The sequence below is a fragment of the Suricata suricatta genome, chromosome 11 (assembly GCF_006229205.1).
Source record: "Suricata suricatta isolate VVHF042 chromosome 11, meerkat_22Aug2017_6uvM2_HiC, whole genome shotgun sequence".
NCBI lineage: Eukaryota > Metazoa > Chordata > Mammalia > Carnivora > Herpestidae > Suricata > Suricata suricatta.
In genome coordinates this window covers 12,278,706-12,305,883 of record NC_043710.1, presented here as the reverse complement: position 1 = coordinate 12,305,883, position 27,178 = coordinate 12,278,706, and the positions used below count along the sequence as shown (strand labels likewise).

Sequence of the window (27,178 nt, the reverse complement as noted above, 5' to 3'; positions counted from 1 at the left end):
GCGCCTGGTCCTAGGTCACAGGTGGGAGAGGAAGGAAGGCAGAGCTGGGTTGAGAGCTGACGGAGCTATAGTTAACTATGGAGATAACCATGGTTGTGTGGGACTTGTTCCAGACACAGAAAATTAAACCATTTCACTTTTAAATAGTGTGCTTGGCTCTTAACATGACTTTGCATGTATAATAACAAGTCATAGCTGTTGCCTGAGGGCTCGGTTGGTTACGCATCCAACTTTGGCTCAGGTCATGGTCTCACGGTTCGTGCATTGGAGCCTCCACATCAGGCTCTCTGCTGTCAGCGCAGAACCTGTTTTGGATCCTCTGTCCCCGTCTCTCTGACTCTGCCCTGCTTGTGCTCTCCCAAAAATAAATAAATAAACATTTAAAAAAATTAATAGCTGCTGTTGAGGAAGACCTACTGTGTGCCAAGGCCAAGGACTTTTCCTGGGGAGCCTCATTGGTCCTCACCGCTCTCTGGGGTGGGCAGTGGACTCTCTTTTCTGGTGAGGACACGGGCACAGTGTGGCTGCACCTGGTTCAGGGGCACCCAGCCGGAGAGCAGGTGGGAAGGGGCTGTCTGTCCGGGCTCTCCCCTGGCCCCAAGCCCCGACCCTGGTGGTTGACATTTCTGTGCTCCCAGGTCCTCTGCATGGACTGCTGGAGAAACAAAGAGTAGCACAAAAGTTGAACATCATGACTGATGTCTTTCATTCACTTTGACTTATTAGCATGTCATTGTTTTGTCTTTGAAGTTTTTCATTCTGAACACGACAAGGGAATCTGTGTTGCTTGTTGGGCAGAAGCAAGCCTGGGCAGATGCCTGCGGTGTGTTTTCCGTCCTGAACTGAGGCACCGACATGCAGCCCCCACCGGGAATGAATTGTGGACACTGGTCATTCTGCGCTCCACAGTGTCTACCCCCACCGGCAACCACAGGTGTTACTGACGACCCCTGCAGCCAGTGCCCTGCAGCAGCATCCTTATAGCCAGCACCCTGCAGCCAGCACCCCTGCAGTCAGCACTGTGTAGCCAGCACCCCTGCAGCTGGCACCATGCAGCCAGCACCCCTGTAGCCAGCACCCTGCAACCAGCATCCTTACAGCCAGCACCCTTGCAGCCTACACCCCTGCAGCCAGCACCCTGCAACCAGCACCCTGCAGCCAGCATCCTTACAGCCAGCACCCCTGCAGCCTACACCCCTGCAGCCAGCACAACAGCCAGCACCCCTGCAGCCTACATGGCAGTCTGTCGCATGCCAGGGGGTTTGCACTCATGAACTCACATAATCCTTACAACCCCAGGATGTATTCTTACTATTATCCCATTTTACAGATGAAGAAACCAAGGCTTCATGAATCTAAGTCCCAGAGCTGGTGTGGGGAAAGCTGGAAGCTGGTCTTGGACGGTCCAAACAGCAGAGCCCAAGCTGCCTTTACCACTTATTTCTCGTATCCGCCCCCCCCCAGTCCCTCCCACAAGCCCCCAGTACTTATCGTCTCCCCTACAGGTGAGGAACTGAGGGTCTGTGTGAGTCAGGGCCTCTTCAAGGTCATGAGGCTTGGGTGCCTGGGAGGCCAGTGCCTTTCCTATTCGCCTCCTACACAAGCCCACCTGGGACCTGGGAGGGACCCTGGGCCCAGGAAACAGAACGCTGAGGGGCCCAGGAGCATGTGTTTGGGGGTAGGAAAAAAAACTAAACCAGGGAGACGGGTGGATGGTACTAAAAGCTTCATCCTGGGTTTAATCACACTGCACTGCCAGCCCTGCAGTGACTCCTGGTGGCCAGTGGGGCTCGGACAGCAGTGTCTCCAGGAGCAACCAGATGTGTCCCCCCTCGGAACGCCTCATGGCCAAACAAGGATTGAAGCTTGTGCCTGGAAACCCAGATTCAAGTGTCCTCCCTCAAATGTTAGAGGAGGGACTCTGTCTCCCCGTGTCATGCCCAACGCGGTTGGGAATCATCTTTCCCCGGGGGGCGAGCAGGAAAAGGGGCTCTGAGAATAACCACTAGGGTCACTGCTCCAAGCTTTGAATTCAGAGAAGAGGGTCTGCCGGCAGCCAACGCCTTTAGCTAGGGAACAGTTGGCAGCAGGTTAAGAGACAGTGATTAATGGATGCGATCTCACTCCTTAGAAACTCCCAAGGTGGCTCTTTTGGTTCTATTATTACTTACACTCTCCATCTGCTGACCTGGGCTGCTGTCACGGCTCACTGTCATCTGGGACTCCCTGCTCAGGCCACAGAGGGGGACAGAAAGAGAGTGGGGTACAACATTCCAAGATGCACTCAGGGGGACACCCCAGGACAGGGTGGGTGGGTGGTAACTAAGAAGTGACACAGCCATAAGGTGGGGCTAACATTTTTGACAACTATTGGATGACAAAAAAGAGCCTGTTTCAATGACTGCACATACACGGTCACGTGCCGGGGAGAAAACATGCCGACACGTTCACGTGGCCATTTCTGAGTGGTGCAATTAACAAGGAGACCTCTTTCTTGGCACTTTGTACTCCGATCTGTTCTACAACCACCACACGTTTCTTACATTAAGAACGAATCCAAAGAAAAGGCAACGTCCAAAATGAACATGACTCTAGGAGTCAGATCTGGATTTAAATACCCACTCTACAACGTGCTCCTCTGAATGACCTTGGACATGACTCACCACCCAGCACCTGACATTCCCAGTTCCTCATTTGTTAGATGGGGCTGATGAAAGGAGACGAGAGGGTCACACTCTTCCTAATCCGTGCCTCTGCCCCAGGCTCTGCCCACGGCCTTGGTGAGGACAGATGTGCCTCAGCTCCTCTCCCCGCAGGCTGGGGGCCAGAGAGAGAGGTTGCACTGGGAGCCTGTTGCTGAGCAAAATCAAAACTTGTGAAACCCCTGAGTTGCTCACTTTGTTTGAAAAAGCGGTTGGGGGGCGCCCAGGTGGCTCAGTCAGTTGAGCGACCTACTTCAGCTCAGGTCATGATCTCATGGTTCGTGGGTTCAAGCCCACGTCTGGCTCTGTGCTGACAGCTCAGAGTCTGGAGCCTGCTTCGGATTCTGGGTCTCCCTCCTCCTGACCCTCCCCTGCTCATGCTCTCTGTGTCTCTCTCTCAAAAAAAAAAAAAAAATTTTAAAAAAAGGAAGGAAGAGTGGTCGGTCCCATGAGAGGAAGAAGTTGCAGGAAGGGGGCTTTCATGACAGAAATATGAGTCTGCACGCATGGGCTGCTTCTCTGAGCTTACCCGTCATCCCCAGAAATCATCTCTACTCTCTCTGGAAAGAAGTGTTCTCTGCACTTCCTGGAAATCCAGATACCTTTTTTCTTTTTTTTTAAATAACAGCTCTCTTGAGATATAATGCACATACCATGTAATTTGCCCATTTAAAGTGTAGGATTCAATGGCTTTTAGTATATTCAGACCTGTACAGCCATCACCACTATCAATTTTAGAAAGCCGTCATTTCCCTAGAAAGAGACCCCTTAGCCATTAGCAGTCACTACCTCGCCCCAGCCCTAGGCAATCACCAATCTACTTTCTGCCTCTATAAATTTGCCTATTCTTGGACATTTCACATACGAATGGAGACATGCTCTATTCACTCTCCTGCGACTGGCTTTTTCATTTAGCACATTTTTAACACGGCAGCATCTATTGGCTTCATTCTTTTATACTGACAAGAAATATTCCATCATATGCATATACCACATTTTAAAAAAATTTTTAATGTTGATTTTTAAATTTTTTATTATTTTTAAGAGACAGAGACAGCACAAGCAGGGGAGGGTCAGAGAGAGAGGGAGACACAGAATCTGAAGTGAGCTCCAGACTCTGAGCTAGCTGTCAGCACTGAGTTTGATGCAAGGCTCGAACTCACAAACTGTGAGATCATGACCTGAGCCCAAGTCATATGCTCAACCCACTGAGCCACCCAGGCGTCCCAATGTTGATTTATTTTTGAGAGAGAGAGAAAGCGTGCAGGGCAGGGGCAGAGAAAGAGAGAGGGAGACACAGAATCCACAGCAGGCTCCAGGCTCTGAGCTGTCAGCACAGAGCCCAAAGCAAGGGCTAGAACTCATGAGCTGTGAGATCATAACTTGAGCCAAAGTCGGACCCCCAACCAACGGAGCCCCCCAGGCGCCCCCAGAGGAGATGGTATTTTGAGCAGAACCCCAGGGGGCCGGGCAGACTGTCCTGGCAGAGACAAGGCAAGCCTGTGCTGAGGGGCTCATGTGCTCACAGACTCAGACCAGGAAGCTTGGTCCACAGAGATGAGCTCTGTCTTCCTAAAGGTGGGAGGTGAAGCGGACGGGGAGAAGTGGGAATCACACCAGGAGAGTGTGCCTGCCAGGCTGCAGTCTGAGCTGTGTCCTGTGGGCAGCAGGAAGCCATTGACAGTTTTGAGCAAGATAACAAGGTAACAGCCTTCCATTAGCACGCTGGTATCTGTTTTCAGACCCAGGTTCCGAGAACCCTGGAAATTAGCCTCCTATAGTTCACAGAAGAGCTGGCTTCAGACTCGTGCATCTTTGTGTCCCCAGAACCTAAGACAGTGCCTGATGCACTGTAGCAGCTCAATAAACAGTAGCTGAATGAATGAATGAATAAATGAACCAATCAACCAGTCTGCCTAGGGCTTCTCCCCCTCACCATCCCCTCCTGCTGGCTCTGCTGGCTAGGTGGAACGAAACAGCTGGTGTGTCCCAAATTCTCCATCTCGCCCACCTCCCCTCCCCTCTCTCCCTCCTAGCCCCTCACCTTCTCCTTCCTGGCTACCCCTCTCCTTTCTGCTCATGAGTAAATAAAGGAACAGAATGCTCTTGTATGCCTGCCATGTGCTAAGCAGCAGCAACTACTTTACTTTTTATTTTTATTTCTTTTTAGCAGCAATTACTTTAAATTCTCACAACAGCTCTCAGGGATAGAAATGATTAACTGCACTTTGCAGGTGAGGAAATTGTGATTCACAGTGGTTACGGGACCTGCCCGGTGGCTGAGTGTCAGGCCTGAGACTCACAGGGACCTTCCGATTCCATCTAGGGCTCTCAACTGGGGGTGTGGAGTGTTGGGGGAGGGTGGGGAGGAAGACAAGGCAAAGGAAGGAAGCATTGGGATCATGTCCCAGACCCAGTGAGTGGATCCCGGTGTGAGGTTCCTCTTCTGAGTCCCGCTGCTACACAGGAGTGCTGCATCCGGGTTCCTCTGCTCCACTCCCCCAGGCTGGAGCACCCCCTGGGGAAGCACAAGCAAGCATACACACACACACGTGCATGTGTGCTAATGCAAGCACACACATATACATGCATGTCCACGCAAGGCATGCCTGCACATGCACACACATGTACACACGTGTGCATGCATGCATGAAAACATGCATGCAGACACATGAACAAGTGCGCACGCACAAACACACATGAGCAGGCAAATGCATGCACGCACGAGGATGTACACATATGCATGCACATGCATCATGTGCATATCCACACACTCATACACATGCATGCATGAGCATGCACACACATTGCAACACACACACACACACATGCGTGCACACACACACACATACACAGTAGCCCAAAGTCTAGAGAGCCACACCAGTAGCTGCCTTAGGCAGAAAGACTTTATTTTCCTATAAGATTACTCCCCAGAGAAATGTTTCCTATTATGCCCAACATAAATAACAGAAGGAGCTCCTGCCCAATGCCGGGCCCTGTAGCCAAGGTCATGACTACCTCACTCTTCACTTGGAAGTTTAACTGGCACAAAGGGCTTGGCACACACAGGTTCACAGCCAAAGAGGTCCAAACAAGTAGGTGACACACCTCCACCCCCATCACATCACTTCCCTTAGACCGAGGTGTCTACCAAGGTCATGTGTTTCCCGCTCCGAAATGAAGAACTTCACTGGGCTTTTGCTCTGGGTCCGGGTGACAACAACCAGCATGGCAACTGAGACCTTTCTCTTGCTAATCCAGGTGTTGGCTGGCCGTGAAATGTCTTTTCTTTTTTAAAGAAAAAGTAGTGGCTAATTAATACTAGCAGGCTGGGCAGGCAGAGCATTTCTGGACACGGGGTCCTCCAAGGTGGGGAACGATTATTAGCAAAGCGTCCTCAGGGCTGAAAAGCAAGCGCTCCAGAGCTAGGCAGCTGCAGGGGACTTCCGTTCCCGCCGGCACTCCCAGTACACCAAAAAGGGGTGGACAAACGTCAAGACAGTGGCCAACACCAGCATCACGTTCACCTGGTGGGGAGAGGGAGGGAGGTGAGGTCCAGAACTCTGAGCAGCAGCCGCCACCAGCAAAGGGGCAGCCTTGACTTTCTCCTGAGACACTACGGTGCCCAGGGGAAAACCTTTTTCACTCTGCCTGGTGAGGTAGAGTCGGGGAGGAATATTGTGCCCATTTCACAGGTGAAGAAATAGAGGTCTTGAGAGCCCTCAGTGACCTGCTCAAGGTCACAGGGGAAGTTGGGGACAGGGGCTCGAACACATGTCTTCTGAATACAGTCAGACTCGCCTGTATCACAATCAAGAAATTCTCCTCAGTTTTGAAGTTCAGTCCCTTTTTTTATTTTCTCCCAATGACTGACTTAAGCTTCTGCTCTACACTTTGCTAATCTTTTTTAAATGAGGCTAACAGAGCTGTGCGGTGGTCAGAATACGAAATTCCAAGTCAAAAGACTTCTGCTTCTTAGCTATGTGCTTCTGAATATATAAGTCGCATAACCCAAATTCCAGAACCTTTGTCTTCAGTCTGCAGAGAGGTGGAGTCCCATACCAGCTCGAAGGGCTAGGCCTACGAGCACCGCCCCCTCAGGGTGGGGACATAGGGGTGAGGGTACAGAGAATGACTATGGAGACCAATGTGTGCTGTAGTCCCAGGACCAAGGCCAGGGTCAGCCTGCACTCACCGCAAGCAGCAAGTGTCTTTAAAGTCCTAGGTTTTCATTTGAAATGGTGTGAGCATTTTACACTCTCTTCTAGAACATGTCTACTTGTTTCCACACACAGAAAGACTATTTTTGCCCCAAATCTCCTATAATCCGGACTCTTTTGGAAGCCCCAACATGTTAGTCTTGTGGTTTCAGGAACCCCTGCCTCATGGGTACCCCAGTTTGAGAAATAAGACCAAGGATGCAGCCATGTGCAGAAATAGTCCTACAGGAACCCGCTCAGCCAGATTCGGGGCGCCCCCTGCAGGCACCCCGCGGAGGCACCCCCGTCTGGATGTCCTTGCTGCTCTAAGCCCGGGCCATCCCCCTACCCACAGTACTCACATAGAACGGGTCATCCTGGAGGGGACCTTTGATGAAGGTGAAGATGGGGAACTGGAGCAGAGACACAATGGCTGACAAGGCCATCACCAGCCCAAAGAGTTTCCCAAAGTGCTCGGCAGGGAAACTGGGGAGAGAGACAAACAGGGTTTGGGTGAACTCCAAGGAGGGGCCTGGCTGTGGTGGGCCTGTGTCGGCCCCTTCTCTCAAGTCCCCCTGGTCCTAGGCCTGGCTTCAGTCACCCACACCCACACAGACCTCCTCCCCCAACCTTTGCTCAAACACAGAACACAGAGAGGGTATCGCGCAGGGCCCTGGGGAAACAGCAGGGACCAGGCACAGGCTGTGCCTGCAGGGTCTCAAGGAAAAGACAGACACATGAACAGATCAGTATTCGCCGGACGATGCATGCACAATCAAAGGAGGCAGGAATAGAGTGCCAAGGCCACAAAGAAGGAAGACCCTCTCTTTCTAATTCTGGGACAGTTGAACCAGAAGTGGGCCTTGGAGGGTGAACAGGAGTTCACCAGGTAGATAAGAGAGGCAGAGAGGAGAGCTGATATGAAGGCTCAAGTTCATGAATGTTCTATCCCTCCCACCAGCTGCTACCTCTAACCCACCCTCTACACCTGCTCCCAGTCTCTGCCTCCCTCACTGGACCACCCCCAGCACCCCCAGATCCATCCTCACCTCCTGACTTCTTTACCTCCAGCACACTTCCCTTTGCGCCCATGTGTCCCCCGTGGTGTCACACACCCGAGCCCACTTACGCGAGGGTGAGGAAGGCAGCATTGCCCCCATAGAGGAAGGAGCGGCTGATCACTTGCAGGATGAAGGTGACATACTGGAGGGGCAGGATGGGCACCGAGGCACAGAGGGCGAAGCCCAGGCACAGTAGGGACGTTAGAGCCAGAGAAGGCACCGCCGAGCGGAGGGCTGCCGTCATGGCCGAGGACCCTGGTCCAAAGGAAAAAGAGGCTGCATGGAGGCGCGCACAGCGGAGGACAGGGAAGGGACACAAAGATGCTAGAAGAAGAGGAACCACCATCCCCCACCTCCCAACCTTCCAGGCAGAAACCTCTTCCTCCCACATGCTCCTCTCTAATCCATCAAGATGTGTGACTCTTCACCCCCAGATGCCATTCATATGCATCCACTGCTCTCCACCGGCACTGACTCCGACTGGTCCGTGGGTCACCACCAACGCATGCCTGGATTGTGACAGTGGCCTCCTACCAAGGAGGTGCTCTGGCCCCTCCAAGCCACAGCCAGATATTCCACGTAGTTCTCGGGGGATGGCAACATCGATGCCACAGCCACGGGACGGACGGGCAGCCGCTGAAGGGGCCGGGGGAGGCCGCGCTCCAGAGCACTGTCCGAAGGGGCAGAGCCATGGGCCACGGCATGCAGCGCGCCTTCATCCGAGAGAGGGTGGGGCAAAATACACATGTGTGTGTGCGCTGTAGTATTCTGTAATCAATTGCAACTACACAATAATAATTCGGAGAATGTGGACTGTGTATTATCTTCTGCAGTTTCTTTAAAAAGCCATAAAAACAAGTACCTAAAGAAAAGAGGGAAGGAATGGGGGCACAGGGAACGGAAGGGGAAATGAAATGTCTTCAAATATACTGTTTCACAGTTTGGAAAAATATAACTGCTTACTATTAAATGACTAAAGATAAAAGTCAGGTGTGACTGGAGGGCTCCGTCGATTAAGCATACAGCTCTTGATTTCAGCCCAGGTCATGATCTCACAGTTCGCGAGTTCAAGGTCTGTGTCAGGCTCTGCTTTGACAGTGTGGAGCTTGCTTGGGATTCTCTCTCCCTCTCTCTCTCTCTCTCTCTCTGCCCTTCCCCTGCTTGCACTCTCTTTCTCTCTCTCAAAATAAATCAACTAAAAAAAAATAAAATTAATATTAAATTAAATTAAAAGAATAGGAAGAAAACAAAGCATCCCAAAAACTCAGAAACCAATGAACATATATATGTGAAGATGGGGACTCTTAAAACACAGTAATTTGACTGTGCATCTCATTGGGATATATCTTAAGGATAAGAAAGGGAGGAAGAGAGGAAGGGCACTCAACAATCATTGTTATTAATAGTATTGATATTGCGAAGCCAGGTATTATGTATAAAATATATTCTTAAAATCCTATACATGTGTATATGTATACAGTGCATAGCATATAGTGTATGTGTGAGGAACTATAATTTTTCAGAATAAGAGAAAAGAGACACAGATATAAAATCAAGAAAGTAAACTTTGTCTTGGTTTTTGTTTTTTAAGGTTTATTTATTTTGAGGGAGAGAGACAGAGAGAGAACATGCTAATGTGTAAGCAGAGGAGAAACCCAAGCAGGCTCTGTGCTGTCAGCACAGAGCCAGATGCAGGGCTCAATTTAACGTGAGATCATGACCTGAACCAAAATCAAGAGTCAGACTCTTAACCAACTGAGCCACCCAGGTGCCCCAAGAAAGAAAACTTGGGATTAAACTATGTTACCTCTCTCCAGGGTTTAAAAACATAGACAACCAGGAGAATCGGAAGTCTCAGTGTCCAGACTGCAGTCTTTAACTACCATTTCCCACTTCAAGGGACCCAGAACTACTTGGGTAAAGGGCTGTTTCAGGTCGAGGGCAGGAAGCATACCCCGTGACACAGATCTGAACATCTCACTGTGTTAGGAAATAAGACCACCCCCCCCGCCAAACCTAATGGCGCTCTGTGAAAGGGCACAGACTCTGAACTGGTAAAGTTCCCAACGACCAAAGAAGGACTGATTTGAGCATCAAGAATTGTGATTGACATGGATGGACACATGTCAAGTATATTTAAGTTGTTTTTTTTATTGTTTATTTGTTTTTGAGAGAGGGAGAGAGACTGTAAGCAGGGGAGGGGCAGGGAGAGAGAGAGGCAGAGAAACCCAAGCAGGCTCCACACTGTCAGCACAGAGCCCGACACAGGGCTCGAACTCACGAACTGTGAGATTATGACATGAGTCAAAGTCAGCCGCTTAACCGACTGAGCCCCTCAGGCACCCCTGTTAAATATATTTGAAATGAGACTTTAAAAGAGAAATGACTTTGAGAAATAAAGTAATGAATGAAATAAAGGAGAAGCAATAGGTCTTCACCTCGGGAGGTTGCTAGGGTACCAAGTCATTATTCTGAAACTGGTGAACAGAGGAAAAGCCAAGCCCTTTTTTCAGGGTGCACAGCCACCAGGGAGGGAAAGCTTTTCTTCCTGGAGGAACTCTAGCAAGTAAACACAGAAGGAAAGACAGAAATAGAGAAATCTCCATTTTGCAATCCTATTAAAATAATGCAGCCTGGCAGTGATGGCCAGTAGCTACTAAAATCATTAGCCGGGCGGCTAATGGGAAACTCGGTAATGGGTGCATCAGACTGGCGAGGTCTAGACCCGCTGATCAATCCTAATATCGTAAGAACAGGGACAGTCAGTACCAGGGGCAGAGAAGAACCAGAGAAAGTCTCCAAAAGCTCCACCTCCAAAGCACGCTCGCCAAAAAAATTACTAAGCTGCATTTCTTCAAGCCTCCAATCTGCCTGTTTACAAGAAATACCCAATCAAAGAAACATCATTAAATGATACCAAAAGATGCCAAATCCAATGTGGGGGACATCTGACAGAGCAAATGACCCAGTTTCTTCAACAAATAAACAACAAGAAGAAACAAAAGCTTGTGGGGAGGGCAGGAGGACATCATGTAAAAAGATACCTAAGGCGCATCCACCAAATACACAGGGCAGACCCCGTGCGCATCCTAATTTGAACAAATCAACTGTAAAAAAAATGGGGGGGGCATATTTGGGATAATATGGGAAATTTGAACAGGATTGCATGTTAGATGGTATTAAATTATTTGGGGGTTTTTAGGTAACAGTGATGTTACGGTGATGTTTAAATAAAAAGGGCGTTATTTGTTAGAGACCCAAACTGAAGTATTTACGGATGAGATGATCCGATGCCGGAGATCGGTCTAAAATACTCCCGCAGGGGTGGAGGCACAGGGCCAGGGGAGGGGGTACTTCAGTGGCCTGCTGCTCCTCCGGTCTCATCCGAGGGTCGCACCCACGCTCCTTGACACAGCACTGCCTGCCCCTCGTTACTGCTCCCCATTCAGCACTTTCTTGTGCCCCTGGGCAGCCTGAAATCTCGCTGGGATTCCTCAGATCCTGCACTGCCTTGCTAGCTGCTCCACCATCCTGACCCCAGCGTATTCTGGGGCGACTCTCCCAGGGCCCTCCTCTTCATCCCCTCTCTTCTTGCTTACCCTACCAGCCTCAGCTTAGAAGCCATTTCCTCCAGGAAGCCTTCCCTGACATCATCTGCCTCCTCACCCAGCACAGGCTTTGTGCCCTTGCGTCCCCATCGCCCTCCCGTCCCCGGGAGCTGACTTCATGGATGGTAATGCCTGATCACCTGCCCTTCTCCATTCTCTAGATGGAGAACAGGTTTGAGAACAAGGGCATCCCTATCTCCACTACCACCATGGAATCGGGGGCTGTGGCTGGCACACAGCGTACACTCCGTGACCAGCGGACGGATGGGCGCCAAGTACAAAAGGATTAAAAACAGAAGAGAGGGGGGCTCAGCCGTGCAGGAAGATTCGTCTTCCTGGTTCTCCAGGCCTCACCTGCGCTTTTCGCTTCCTTCTGGTACTTCTGCTTGAGCCGGTCCATGAGTAGCCCGTTCCAGGGGGCACACAGCACTCCGAAGAACTGAGTGATGGCGAAGGCGTTTGTGTAGGTGCTGACTGTAGAGGGCAGACAGGGGGTGGCCTTACCGGAGAGGAACTCGCCCAGCCTGCCTTTGCCCTGCCTGTCCCTCCTCCCCATGCCCCCAGTCAGATCTTCCTGTGGACCACAGAGCCCATGGAGCTCAGTACCTCGCACCTCAAGGCTCCAAGTCCCCAGCTGGGCCCGCAGATGGGCTGCCCTGCCCCCACCCCCAGCCCTGCCACTTACCTAGCTCCCCGTCACCATTGGCCAGTCTGGTGAGCAGAGAGTTGAGGGTACCGATGAAGAGGTAGTGCCACAGCTGTATCACAGACAGCCACACCAGGTGGCAGACAAAGCGCTGAGAGAGAGCATAGCTCCAGAAAGAGCGGGGCTCCAGCTGCTTCCCCGGTCCTAGCGCCTCTGATGGGGAGGAAGGATCTAGCATAAATTAGAAGGTAGGGGAGTGGGATGGGCAGGAGTACAGGGGCCTCATGGGGCGGCCCAAGGAGTGAGCTCACCTTCTCTTGCCTCCCAGGCTGTATTTGGAATGTTCTCTGAGCTGCCAGCAAGCAGCACGTCCCCAGCCCTGCACCTTGGTCACCGGGCCCCACCACCGTGAATGACCCACCCATGTGTCCCTCTGTCTGAAACTCCATCTGTCTTTTGCTGCTTGGGTCCAATGACACTTCTTGTACCAACGCTCACTCAGCCAGAACAGGGAAGAGAAAGACAAGGAGAAGAGCACACTCGTTGGAGATGAGGTGAGGGTTAATGGCACCCAGCTGCTGTCTCAGCCCCTCCCCGTGTCCCTTCCCTTGCTTTCAATGCCAGGATCCCAAGTCTATTCTGGAAACCTTCCCTTGCCTGAGTCCTCGTGCTCCAGGCGGGGCTGTGAACGAGGTGTCCTCTTCCTCACCCAAGGCTGACCAATTGGATCACTCTCCCTGGTGAGGCCAAGGCTGATGGGTTGTGATTTTAGCCTGGGGTCCCCAGAGGCACCCAGGTGTTCTCCTCTTCCCAGAGCATGGCAAGTTCGCGTTCCCCTTAATTTTGTGAGCTTTCCCACAATCCTGTTCCTGCTCCTACCTTGCCAGCAATGGTTTGGGATGTTTGTAACCAATGCCCCAAAACAGCAGAAGGAAGGGAGGTGGCAAGGGGATGAGAGAGGGTGACCAAGGGGGGGCAGGTGGGACATCTACATGCAATGGGGCAAAAACAAGGCAGACTCAGGGACTGAGGGGTGGGAGGTGGGGAAGGCAAATGACCTGGGGGTTGGGGAGGATGTCTAATGAGATTAAGAGAGAGAAGAGAGGCAGAAAGTCTGCGCCCCTCCAGGGACCCTCTGTAAAAAGGAGGTGGGGTAGGGAAGACCCCACACATACTCTTCTGGATGGACCTTCTTTTATTTATTTTTTCTTTTTTTAGTATCTATTTATTTTTGAGAGAGAAAAAGAAAGAGAAAGAGTGTGAACTGCTGGGGGGAGGGGCAGAAATAGACACACACACACACACACACACACACACACACACACACACACACAGAATCCGAAGCAGGCTCCAGGCTCTGAGCTGTCAGCACAGAGCCTGACTCAGGGCTCGAACTCATGAACCGTGAGATCATGACCTGAGCCGAAATCGGACCCTTAACCAATTGCACCACCCAGGTGCCCGGGATGGACCTTTCGTGATTCTGAGTCCCCGGGCCAGGCACCAGGTTGGGGGGAGGCGGAGCACCAGGTGGGATGGGGGGAGACGGAGCACCAGGTGGAGGGAGGGCAGGAAGAGCACCACTTCGGCCCCAGGGTTCTGAAGGGGAAATGACTAAACCAGCAGGACTCACCTTCCTTCTCTGGAAGGAACTCCTTGGACTGCAGCTCCAGCTTTCCGGACTCCGCCATTGTCTTCTCTTCCTCTCTGGCGTCGTTCCCAGAGCACAGGCTATGGACACAGAAGCCCCCAGCCCAACCCGAAGACTGAGAGCTGGGCCTGAGAGTCAGGCTGCAGGGGCCCCCAAACTTCACTGCACAAGCCACAGCCCCAACCAGTCACCTCAGGATGTCTGGGCACAGGAGCCAGGCTTCCGTATTGTTTTTTTTACATGCTTATTTTTTATTTATTTTTGAGAGAGAGCATGAGGGGGGCAGGGGTAGAGACGGAGGGGGACAAAGGATCTGAAGCCAGCTCCCAGCTGACAGCAGAGCCCAACACGGGGCTTGAACACTCCAACTGTGAGATCATGACCTGAGCTAAAATCAAAAGTCAGACACTTAACTGACTGAGCCTCCCAGGCACCCCAAGCTTCCATATTTTTTAACGCTCTCCAGTGATTCTATTATGCAGCGAATTTGGGAGCCACTGGAAGCACGGGCAAAGAGGGGGGGCCCAGGTTCAAATCCCAGTTCTGTCTCCTCCCAGCTGTGGAAACATGGCTTAGACTTAGCCCTTCTGAGCCTCATTTTTCTCATTTGGAAACGGAGATAAGCATATGTATCGGAGAGGATTATCGCACAATGACAGCAAGGGACAAATAGTAACTGAGCACCAGTACTACCTGTGGTGCTGAGTGCAAAAATGGTCACACTTCTGCACCTGCTCTGTTCTCTAACCTTGGCAATGGGACTTTGCAACTCTGTTTCTGCAGCCCCTGTATTGGGGCTGGCCTTGCGAATTGCTTCCGCCAAGGGAATGCAAAGGAAGGGATGTTGGGGCAATTCCAAGGAACCCTATGAACATCTGCACTGTTTCTTGGAACCCTGGAACTAGCCCGATGGAGGATGAGAGCCATGGGGCCCAGACATCTTTGTCACCCCAAAAGACTGACAAACCCCATGTGAGGAAGCCATCTTTCCTAGCCAGCCCCCAGCTAGCCCACCAGATGACCAGAGGCATAAGCGAGCCTGTCAACACCATCCAGGTCCGTCTCTGATCAGTAGAACTAGCCAGCTACCCACAGACTCATGAAAAATAAGAAATGCTTAATGGTATTAAGTTTTGCAGTAGTTTGTTACACAGCAATAGCTAGCTGATACACCCCCAGTGTAGTCCTCCTGTCACATCTGTCCCACCCCTGGCTTCCCACAGCAGGTCAGGTGAAGGGTTCTGGCCCACAGTCACCAGACCACAGTCCTTACCCATAGCTGTAGTCCGAGGGCAGGGGGTAGGGGATGTGCCCTCGGGGCATCAGGAGGAAAGTCCGCCCAACATGCCAGGCACTGAAGATGGAAAGGAAGATGAAGGAGACCTTGAGGCTGATGCCATGTTCATAAAGGAGCTGCCGAAGGAGGAGGGGGAAAGTCAGCATAACACCATGTCTGTGGACTATTATTCACAATATCCAAAAGGTCAAAGCAAACCATTAGCAGAGAAGCGGGTGAACCAGCTGTGGCACGTCACACAACGGGACATCATTCACCCTGAAAAAGGAGGGAACTTCGGACACTCGCGACGACACGAATGAACGTGAGGCCACTGTGCTAGGGGAAATGAGCCAGGCACAAGGGATGAATACTGCGTGATCGCCTGCAGGAGGTACCTAGTACAGCTGAATTCCTAGGAACAGAAAACAGAGTGGTGGTGGCCTGAGGCTGGGGCCGGAGGGGGGACAGGAAGTCACCGTGTAACGGGCACAGAGTTTCTGTTTTACGAAGCTGGAAAGCGTTCTGGAGACGGATGGTGGTCATGCTTGCACAACAATGTGAACGAACTTTGTGCCATGAAACTGTACACTTCAAAACGGTAAAGGTGGTAAATTTTAGGTGGATTTTACCAAACAAACAAAAAGTCAGTGTAAGAAGCATGGGCTGGACCACCACCCTGTAGCCGGCTCTTGCCTTCCAGCCTGGACGCCGATCAAAGACACCTGACCCACGCAAAGGCTCACCCTCACCCCACCTGTCACCCATCCCCACCGCCTTGTAGAGTCTCCTAAGGTGGCTTCTCAGAGATCTGCCAGCCTCCTGCTGTTTTGTTTTATTTAATAGCAGCCAAGTCCTTTTTCCCAAACAAAACTTTACCCAAAAATTCAACTTATGAAACACATCATCATCCTCCCCCTCATTCTCCTTGGCAACTGACATAATATCAAAGGAACCCCTCAGTGTTCCTCCACACCCAGTTTGAAAACCGCTGATGTAGCCCAATGTCCTCCCTTTAGAGGGGGTGAAAGTGGGGTCCATAGAGGTGTGATGAGGTGCTCTAAGTCAGAGTAAGCAGCAGCAAGGTCAGACTAAATGAAGAACTCCGCCCCTGGTCTGTCACTCTCTCTTCTTCCAACTCTAAGGAGGCAAGAGAGAAAGGAAGGCATGCCCAGGAGAAGGAGGGAGAACCAGGAAAGTGACTCTTGTACCAGCGGTAGAGAGGGTAGAGTAAGTGTCCCTGGGGCTCAGTCTCCGGGTGACCCTCCAAGCCCAGCGCTCATGGGACTAAGTTAGTCTCATGTCTGGTAGTGACTCCCAGAGATCCTCTTCTCTCCCTCATGGCCCACGGGCTGTGCCAGCTGCCTCTGGCCTGACACAAAGCCTGGGGGGAAGTCCCAGCTTAGGCAACTTCAGGTGTCAAGGACCCACACTCTTACATTCCTTCCACTCAGTCATGCTTAGTGTCCCCCAGCTGGCTGCCTCATATTGATGGCATGGCTGCCACCACTCCAGCAATCACATCCTGCCATCACAACATTCAAAGAGAAAAAGTGGGAAGGGGAGCCAAGGAGAAACGCTTTGTGTCTGCTCTGCCTTCACCTTCCATCAAGGAGGGGAAATGTCCCCTAAACTCTTCCAGGAGATACACCCTTCATGTCATTAACAAGGGCTTGATAATATGACCACCTCTATCCATCACCAGCAGGGGGGAAGGGATTGCCACAATTGACTTAGAACAATAAGGATTCGTACTCTGGGCAGATACATCACTGCCCAGACAGGATTGTTAGTAACGAAGAAGGTAGAATGGCTGTTGGGTGAACCACTGGGAACAGCTCATCCCCTGATTCTCTGATCCCCAAAATCAGCCTGGAGGAGAGCTGCAGAGGCCTGTGTGTCTGTCCCTGCTGCTCTCACCTTCTTGTTCAAACCAGAAGCTCACAGGTGCAAACAACCCACTCTAAGGGCTCCCAGCCTCTGCCCAACATTAGGCCGGAGCATCACTGATTCTACCCAAACCTCCTAGGTAGGTATAAAGAGCTTAATCAGTGCCAGATGAGGCTCTAGAAGCAGACAGGTCTGGGCTTAAGTTCAAGTGTCACGTTTACTTGCTTCAGGAGGGTCGAAGGAAAGAAATCATGCAAAGCTCACATGACAAGGCGCATGTCAGTGTTCAATAAATGTTGCTACTGGGTGTTTTTTTACCTTAATGATAAGGAAGACGGCAGAGGAAGAGTCAAATGCTCCGTTGTAGAGTGTGATGATGGTGGAGCGGTGTTTCCCAAATAGGTTCCCCACCTAGAGAACAGGCGAATCACTTACGCATCCGTGAATGCATTTCCTGTGCACCCAGCATGCACCAGGCCCTTCCTATACCCAGACCTGCCTCCATCCCAGGAGCCACTGCCCCGGCTTGAGCCAACCCCACTGGAGGTAGCGGATGCACAAAAGGGCTTCTCCCTCCCTCCAGCCTCCTCTCCCTCCCTCCAGCCTCCACTCCTGTTCACCAGGTGCCTGGGATTAGGGCTCACACCTGCAGGTTAGTGATCAGGAACAGGATTCCTCCGACCGTGAGCATGGGCATGGCCAGGAAGAGCAGGAAGGCGGTGTCTGCAACAACCAAAGACAGAGGTGGGGGTGCTCCCATACTGCAACCCTGGCTCCCATCTGCCCCAAATTCCCAACCATCCTAGGGCCAGGGCCCCAATTCAAGCCAGCCTTCTAGCATCTTTGGAGAATCTTAAGCTGGTAGTCAGGGCTCCCCCCGAATGTCCCCTCAGAGGGACCTGGTGGAGGTCTCCTGAGCCCCTTCTTCCCCACAGAAGGTGGTCTTCCATCTGCAGCAGGCCTGCACGTCCATGGGCAGAGGCAAGCCTTCAAAGCGAAGCCACAGTTCCGTCCCCTCATTGAGGCCACAGCAGCCCCTGTATCTATGTTTGATACTCTGCTGGATTTGGCCCCCCAAGACCAGCGTCTAATTTACTGCATGACTTTGAGCCAGATTCCGAATCTGTGACTCGGTTACCATATCTGTTAAATGGGAAGAACTGTCCTCACTCTTCCTATCTCGTGGGATGCTATAAAATCTGAGCAAGAAAAGGCCACAGATTGTGTTTCCCTGGTTGATTAAACCTGGAGCACTTCCTGTATGCTTGGCCAGCACACCCGAGAGACCAGGAAAGAGCACTTCCCCCTACAAGTCTTTGCAAGGCATCTCTCTCCAGCCTCAGTCTTCTCCTCTGCATAATGGGAGAAGAGGAGAACAAACCCAATGGAAATTCCCAGGCCTTGGGAATTTTCTATGTTCATAAACCAGTAAAATTGGAAACAAAAACTTTTTTGACTACGAGAGGGTGGTTGACTTTTGCCCTACTAAGTAAGGATATTTTCAAAAGGAACCATCCTTCAAACTATCGTTTTGTTTTTAAAAAGAGAACATGTTAACACAAACGAGACAAAGGAAGGAATCTTTCAAATAAATGCTTCTCTGGAACCCATCCCTCCATTGTCCTTATTTTTTGCATTTCTCAGTAGACCAAACTGGTTTCAGTGACCTGCAGTCACTCCTTCAAAGATTCTTTCAAGCTCAGAGTCTGCGGATCTCAAGCACTGTGGGGATCAGTGTTTCCTGCCCATCACCTTCCCATCTACCCAGTGCCCCTGAGCTTGTGCCCCTCCCGCCCGTCTGCCAGCACTCACCTGCGGAGATGAAGGCTATGGTGAGGGTGGCACTGGTATAGAGAAATCTGGAATACACAACAGGAGGTGGAAACCGCCATCAAGAAAAAGAGGATATAGAGCCAACGTCCCCCCACCTGGGGTCCCCACAACCAACCTCTCGGAGAAAGGGATTAGTGCCTGGTCTACAGAGCAAAACTTTGAGTTCTAATTCCTCTTGCTCTGTGATCTTGGGTAAGGCCTTGCCCTTCTCTGGGCCTCTGGAGCCTTTTCTATATAAGGAAATGATAGGACTATTCTAGAAGTTCTAGGGCACTGTGATTTCAGGAGCGTAATCCCAAGATTATGGGGCTCTCTTAGCAGTTTGGGGGTCTTGCAAGGCATGGGGTAATAGAAGCCATGCCTCCGTGTGATGTTCTGACTTACAATAGGAAATACACATTTCCTAATATACATTTGGTCCTTGCCCCCAGTGCTCCCAGAGGGCTCCTAAAACACCTGTAAGTTCTTTGGTGATAAGAGCGTGAAGAGCATCAGGTGACTGGGTGGCTCCTGGTAGGGAACTAGTCCCCAGAAAGACCATGCCAGCATTAGAAGCTTGGAATTTTTAGCCCTGCCCCCCACTTCTGCAAAACGTGGAAAGGGGCTGGAAATGATTAATAATTGCCAAGCCTCCATGAGGAGAACCTCTGGGCTGCTACATACAGCCACATGCTGAGAGGATACTGCACCCCAGACTCTACCAGAACAAAAGTTCCCGTGCTCAGGACTGTCCCAGACCTCACCCTACATATCTGTTCATCTGCCTGTTTATCTGTATCCTTTATCATGTCCTTCAATAAACTGGTAAACATAAGTAAATGTTTCATTGAGTTCTGTGAGCTATTCTAGAAACTAATCCAGTCCAAGGGAAAGGAAGTCATGGGAACCTCTGATCTGTGGCCAAATCAGATCAAAGTGGTGGGTGACCTGGGGGCCTTCCACCTGTGATCGGCATCTGAAGTTGAAGGCGGTCTCGTGAGACCCAGCCCTCAACCCGGAGGACCTGAGGCGCCAGGTCGACGGTGTCAGAATTGAGTTACGTTGTAAGACACCGAGCTGGTGTCACAGAATTGCGTGGTTTACAGAAACCGGCTGTGTCAGAAGGGCAGCGTTCTGTCGAAAGTCAAGGAGAAATGCAGGAAGAGATGTGTAGGATCTTCCCACACAGTTGGTGTCAGTGAAGTGGAAGTTGCTAGAATGGCCCAGGCTCAAGGAAACATGTGCTTCCAGAAAGAGAAAAGAATGAAGAGCCCCTGCTCCTGGGTGACTCCTGGGGGGGGGGGGGGGGCGCGCGCACGCGCGGTGACCATGGTGAGGAGCAGTGGCTGCAGTGTCATCAGTCACTGAAGGGAAAAGTTACCAACCGAATTCAGAAATGGATCCAACTTCTGGGGTGCGGGTTCACCAAAGTGCAAAGTCATAAGCAAAAGCTGGAAGGTACAAGCTCTTGGTTACGGTGATCCGTAACAGCAAAGATGAAATTAAAAGAGAGTGCGGGTCAGATCTTCATGCTAGACCAAGGTCAGATTCGGGCCGTGTGAGCCTCAGCCATTAACCTCGCAGTACCCCCAAGGGAAAAATTATGCGGGAGCAACAGAAAGTTCATCTAAGACCTCTGGTCCCCAAGAAGGTAGTCCGTGTGGGAGGGGGGTGAAGCCAGGAACCTGGACGGTGCGGGGAGGGGCAGCATGGTGCCAAGATGTTGCCACGTTTTGTGGGTGGGTATCCTCAGCTTCCCAGAGACCCTTTACTGAAATGGGAGGGGTCAGTGCCCAACTTGCAGGCTGGGTCCCCGGGTTTTGAGTGCTGCAGAGTGGAGGGCCAGGTCCAAGTGGATGTGGGACCCAGTAGCTTGCTCTGGAACAGTCCACACACAAAAGAGGTTTTACCTGAGGGCACAGCCAGCCTGATGGACTGGACAGGAGCCACTGTAAGGTCGTGTCCCCCTACAAATGGAACATTCCAGATGGAGAAGCTGATACCCTTTGTGTGCAAGCTGCATGGGAGTGACTTGATGGTGACCTGTGCCCAGGTCTCAGAGGCAAATGCTGTGTTGAAGGGGGACCCTTTCACATGGGCACCCCATAAAAATCTATTGCTGCAAAAGGGCTAAAAAACAGTTTGGGAAGGCTTAGTGAGTCCGCTGGCTCAGCTCTCCCTCCTGGGCTAATAAATATACTAGGTCAATTAACAGAAGAATGGGGAAAGGATCAAGAGATTGGTCTTAGAAGAGCAGAAAGTTTTTTACCAGTTATTAAAGAATAACGGGAGGAAAGCAAATACTGATGGGGGTGGAACAGAGCAGAAACAGAGGAGAGTCGGGAGTTCATCCCTGGTGGGTGGAAATCTGCAGAGGGTTATAGAGATGTGCAGTAAGGGAAATGGACATTTGGTAAGGTTAACAGAAAAGGGGTTAATACAACGCTGCCTAAGGCTGGGGCGGCGTGAGGGGCTAAGGGACCCCTGCTGGCCCCCCGCACACAAGTCCATTGTATTAGCCCCCATTTACAGAAATGTTAAAAGCCAGAAGACAGGGGGGCCTGGGTGGCTCAGTCGGTTAAGCAGCTGACTTTGGCTCAGGTCATGATCTCAGGGTTCATGGGTTCCAGCCCCGTGTCAGGGTCTCTGCTGACTGCTCAGAGCCTGGAGCCTGCCTGCTTCGGATCCTGTGTCTTCCTCCCTCTCTCTCACTCTTTCAAAAATAAATATTAAGGGGCATAAAAATGTTATGCAAGTTGGACTAGTTACACAAGCTGTCTGTAGAAGTCGTGTCTCCCTCCCCTGATGTTTTATGAGAGTGGATCCGCGGCCTGGCAGGGAACCCTTCCCCTCCCTGACGTGGGAAGGAAGTTGCCGGCAAAGTCGTAAGGAGGCTCCGGCCAGGAAGAGAAGGGTTGATGGAAGAAGGGTAAACATTTACAGGAGACCCAGTACATTTGAACAGGCTTTGGGAGAAGTGCTTGCCCCCGCTTTACCTGAATGGTAGTATCGGGGTGGCCTCTGTGCGTGCCCAGACAGCGGCTCTCCATCGAGCACTGTAGACCAGGAGGCATGTGAATCCGCCCTTCCTGGTAACAGGGCACGTTAAGTGGGAGCCAGTGGGACTTCCTGAACCCCAACGGTGTGGAATAGGAGGTGGGGTACTGGGGGCGTGCCTGGGTGGCTCAGTTGGTTGAGCGTCCGACTTCGGCTCAGGTCATGATCCCACGATTCGTGGGTTTGAGCCCTGTGTCCAGCTCTGTGCTGACAGCTAGCTCAGAGCCTGGAGCCTGCTTCGGATTCTGCGTCTCCCTCTCTCTCCCTCTGGCCCTCCCCTGCTCGTGCTATCTCTCTCTGTCTTTCAAAAATAAATAAAAGACATTAAAACATTTTTTAAAAAAGAAGGTGGAGTTGGTAGAGGACAAACTCTCTGTCCGTGACCCTCTGGGGAGCCTAACCTGGGACTTGTGGCAAAGGTCTGTGGTCACCTCCCAGCAACAATGACTTGGATCTCGGACGAGCGAATTTCCGTTTGAGGGCCATCTATTATCCTGCTATCAGACATTATCTGAATCCACACAGAAAACTGAAGTACATCAAATGATCTTAAAACAGGAAATGCCCACAAAGTCCTGCACGATGTTGGAGAAATGCTTTACTGGGCCCAGAAGAATTCCATACTAAAAATAGCAACCGTTACACAGGATTGTGCTGCCTGGGGAAGCAAGAAGGAGACATGGCGAACAGAGAGCCTTTTTTCCCATAAGGCACTCTGGAACCATGTGAGGGGCAGATGGATTCCACCGTCCCTTGGACCGTGCCCTAGAAAGAACCCTTTTTTTTTTTTTAATTTTTTAATGCTTTTTATTTATTTTTGAGAGTCAGAGAGAGACAGTGCAAGCAGGGGAGGGTCAGAGAGAGAGGGAGACACAGAACCGGAAGCAGGCTCCAGGCTCTGAGCAGTCTGTCAGCACAGAGCCTGATGCGGGGCTCGAACCCACGAACCGTGAGATCTGACCTGAGCCGAAGCCGGACGCTTAACCGACTGAGCCACCCAGGCGCCCCGAAAGAACCCTTGATTAACCAACAAAGAGCGACTTGGCTGTGTTCCAAGATGAATGGACAACATCCTATTTGGAAAGCCCCCACTCTGGTCCAAAAGGGTAGAAACAGATCAGCTCAGGGGGCTGACTGCACTGTGTGCTGCTGTCCTAGCAGAGAGGAAAGAAAGCTACAAGGGAAAAGGCATGTACGATGGGGTTCTTACTAACCCAATGGCCTGGCTGTGTGGTCAGGTAGGAAGGCACTGGAAACCTGGCCATCCAGGGCCCAGCCCTATGGAAATCGCTATGACATTTGAGGGGTGCGCTAAGAGAACAGGCTTCGTGTGAAGGCTTTGTCTCTCTTCCACCCGTTTTGTGAGAGGTGGATGCTGTGTCTCTCAGCAGGGAATGTTTTCCCCAGCTAGCACTGTGGCTGGGGGAATTTTCCCTCCCCCATGAAGTGGTCACAGAACCAGGGCCAACATTACAAGGGCTAGAAGCAGGGACGATGCTTCCTAAGCAAGACACTATGTTAGAATTCTTAAGGGCCTGGTGGGGCAGACATGCTGTCCCTCCATCTGCCAGTATTGGGACTAACGGTGAATGCCGCCATCTTGCCTGGTGGGAAAGACAGCCCGCTAGCTCTGTGCCTGTGCGACCTTGCCCTATCAGAAAGAGGGGTGGGCTGAGGGGGAGGCGCTGGCTGGGCGGGTGTTTCTTCCGTAATCCAGATCAGTATAGTGGCCAACCCGAAGATCCCTTCCAAAGGTGGAAGTGTGACAGTCCAGATGGAGAAAGGAAAAGAGGGTAAGAGGAGCTCTGTGACAAGGGAAATTCAGTATTACAGGATCTCTTCGAAAGACACTCAGAGCAAGAGAGCATATTGCCTTAGCTCAATGACACCAGATGCCTGAAGGGTAAAGGTATATAATGCTTAGACCGTGCTTCTGGAACCTGACGAGATCAAATGGAAGCCTGTAGACATATGTGGCCCTGGAAGACATTTTCAGATGCTATGATGAGGAACTGCATAGTTATTCATGACTGAATGTGTTTCTGATAATGTGCCAGTATATTTTGAACTTTATGATTGTTTCTGCCACAAGGGACCCACTTTCAAAGACCAGATGTGCACTGTGATATTGTGGTTTATCTTAAGAAATCCATATTTGGTCTCTGTCCTGGATCCCTGACACAGGACTCCTAAAATCCTTGTAAACCCCATGCTAAGAGCACTTGGCACATTTCTTCTTCCAAGGGGATGACTCCAGTAGGCTCCCGCAAAGCTCCCAACTGGGCACTGGTTACCAGAAAGGCAAAGCCACGACTAGAAGTTTGGGAGTTTTCAGCCTCCCCCAACCCTTCTTCTCTAGAGAAGGGAGGGAGGCTGGAAATGGTTAATAATTGATCAAGCCTACATGAAGAAACCTCCATAAAATCCCAATAGGAAGGAGCTCAGAGAGCTTCTGAACCTGTACCTTTCATCTGTATCCTTTATCCGATCCTTTAATAAACTGGTAAAACGTAAGTGATTCCCCAAGTTCTGTGAGCTGTTCTAGCAAATGATCCAGTCCAACAGGGAGAAAGTCATTGGAATCTCCAATGTGCGGACAAAAGCTGGGGGTAACCTCAGGGACCTACTCCTTGCAATTGGCATGTGAAGTGGGGGGCAGTCTTGGGGGACCCACCCCTGACCCTGCAGGCTCTGACGCCTTCTCCAGGTAGACAGTCTCAGAGCTGACTTAAATGGTAGAACACCCTGCTGACGTCACAAAATTGCTTGGTGTGCGGAAACACTCCACATATTTGGTAACCGGACATGTCAGAAGTGAGGTGTTCTGGGGCGCCTGGGTAGCTCAGTCAGTTAAGCATCTGGCTTCAGCTTAGGTCATGATCTCACGGTTTGTGGGTTCGAGCCCTGTGTCGGGCTCTGTGCTGACAGCTAGCTCAGAGTCTGGAGACTGTTTCAGATTCTGTGTCTCCCTCTCTCTCTGACCCTCTCCTGCTTGTGCTGTCTCTCTCTGTCTCTCAAAAATAAATAAAAAACAGAAAAAAAATTTTAAAAAGAAGAAGTGAGGTTTTCTATGTGAAAGTAAAAGAGAAACACAGGAAGGACAGAGTTTTTCTGAACATCCGAAGGCCAGAGAGGAGAGAGGACACAAAGGAAAGGGTGGGAAGGAGACAGGGAGCCAAAGGCCGAGACAGAGATAAAGGCATCAGACAGCCAGAGGCTTAAAGGGCAGGAACTGGCTTTATCGGGCAGCCCTCCAGGCCCTCTGTCTGTTGGCTCATTTCCCAAGCATATGCCAGGAGGCACCTGCTCTGGGTCCTCTCAAGGCCTCAGCAGGTCGCTGCTTGTCGCTGCAGCTGGCCACCTGCAGTGCCACCCTGTGTGAGGTGAGGTCCCTTACCCACCGTGAGACCCCCACTGTCTCCCCTCCAATCAGGGGGTTGGAGAATCCCACCACTGGGGATACCCAGGAGACCTTACTAAGTGTCTGGGGAAGGACAGGGCAGATGGTAAGGAGGATGAATAGCCTGAGGCACCTGGATGTGAAGCCTTGTAGGACATATAGACAAGTCTCCCTGGGGTGAAGGCAGAGTGACAGTTTTAGGTTCCGTTACTTTAACCCAGGCACCAGGCCAGCCCTCACCGGAAGTGAGCCTGGACTCCTGCTCCATTTCAATACACTCACACGGAACAGAAGAACAGGGCAGGGGAAAGGGAAGTAGGGGTGCAGGGAAGAGGGTAGATCCACACAGAGTCCACGTGCTGGGTTATTTCTGACTGCTGCCAGGATAGGGCCAGGCAGGACTGCCCAGGCGCCTGGCTGGGTCTCCCTCCAAGTAAGGCTGACTTCCTCCTGCCTACGTCTGCCCAGGCCAGGCCTTCGGCACTTACATGGCTATGAGGCGAGCCACAGTGGTCTTGAACCTGTCAAAGACGTAGCCAGCAGGGAACGTCATGAAGTTGTTCATGAAAGACGCGAGGGTGAAGATGAGTGAAAACCTCTCATCCTGGGCTTTGCAGCCTGGAGGAAAGAAAGGGGAGGTCTCGTGGAACTGGAACGTCCCCTGGGGGCTGGTGCTTCCCTCTGGGACCAAGGTCAGGGAGTCAGTGGGGAGGCTGACACTCCTTTCTGCTCAGCACAGAAAGGCTGGCAATGTGGGCAGAGGGCGGGGTCCTTCCTACCCCTTCCTACCTGGGAACCAGACTCAACCTCCCTGGAGACGCCCCTTACCAGTTGTGAAGTTGCCCGTTGGCCCGGCATCCGATTCACATAGCTTGTCAAAGTAATGCTCTGCTTTGAAGACATACACCAGTGACGTCCAGCCGAAGAGGACGCCTGCGAAGCCCAGGCACTCCAGCAGCCCTGTCAGCAGGGTGGTCGCCCGAAGACACAGACCCTGGCCCGGCATGGCCTGAGGTGAAGCCGATCCCCAAATTTCACCAGGGGCCTCCCACACTGACCACTGAAGCCTCAAGGGCTGGCCTTCGAGCACTCGGAAAATTCCTCTGGCAAACCCTTCTGTTGCAGGAGGCTCTGGTGCTAGCTGTTTGGGGCACGGGCAAAATACCCTGCAGTGGGTGATCCTCCAGATCCTGTAAAACAAGGCAGAGGCTGCTTGGCTTGGGGGGATGGAGGGAAAGTAGAGGTGGCCCAAGCGATCTGGGAGGGGTGGGGAGAGAGACCAGCTGTTAGAAACAGCTGCAAAAAGCCTCTCTACCCTACTTTGGCAGCGATCAGGAAGCAGGAACCGAGCCCAGTTCTGGAGACCGTCCACAGAAATAGTAATGGTGGCAATTGGGGGATGGGGGGTGACATTTCATATATGTCCTCACAAACTCTCAAAACAACCTGGCAAAGTTAGCGTTTTGTTTTCTTCAGTTTACTGACAAGGGAATAGCACGTCCAGGGGATGTTGTCAACATGCCCAGGGTCCCGTGGGCTAGTCAGTCACAACACAGGCCGGACAGTCCCTGGCCCGGCCTAGGACTCCTTCCGCCTCTCCGCGTGTCACCTTCTGCCGTGTGTCACCCTCTTGCCACCCTCTGCCCCCCGGGACCCGCGCCCCAAGCGCACCCGCACCCCACCGCGCATCCCCCTCCCCGGGCACCTGCACCTCCCCCCTCCCCCGCAGACTCCCCGCGAAGGCGCCGCAGGGGTCCTCGGCCTCCCGCCCCTCCCCCCCCCACCGCGGGGGGCCCCAGCGCCCTACCCGGCAGGCCTCCTCGCTGGGACTCCCCAGCCACCCTGCGCGCTCTTCGGCTTTTGGATTCGCGCCTCT

The 27,178-nt window shown here is 51.8% G+C and overlaps 1 protein-coding gene across 1 annotated transcript; it reads right to left on the bottom strand.

The window, feature by feature from the left end:
- Positions 1–5,590: 5,590 nt before the first annotated feature.
- Positions 5,591–27,178, bottom strand: SLC43A3 (solute carrier family 43 member 3). Its single transcript, XM_029956736.1, has 13 exons — positions 27,110–27,178; positions 26,131–26,492; positions 25,791–25,920; positions 18,846–18,892; positions 17,680–17,756; positions 17,352–17,444; positions 15,141–15,280; positions 13,850–13,947; positions 12,256–12,429; positions 11,925–12,044; positions 8,031–8,217; positions 7,264–7,387; positions 5,591–6,229 (listed from the first exon to the last, which is right to left on the bottom strand). Exons 2-13 carry the CDS (start codon positions 26,306–26,308, stop codon positions 6,128–6,130), a joined length of 1,470 nt encoding a protein of 489 aa, XP_029812596.1. The 5' UTR covers positions 26,309–26,492; positions 27,110–27,178; the 3' UTR covers positions 5,591–6,127.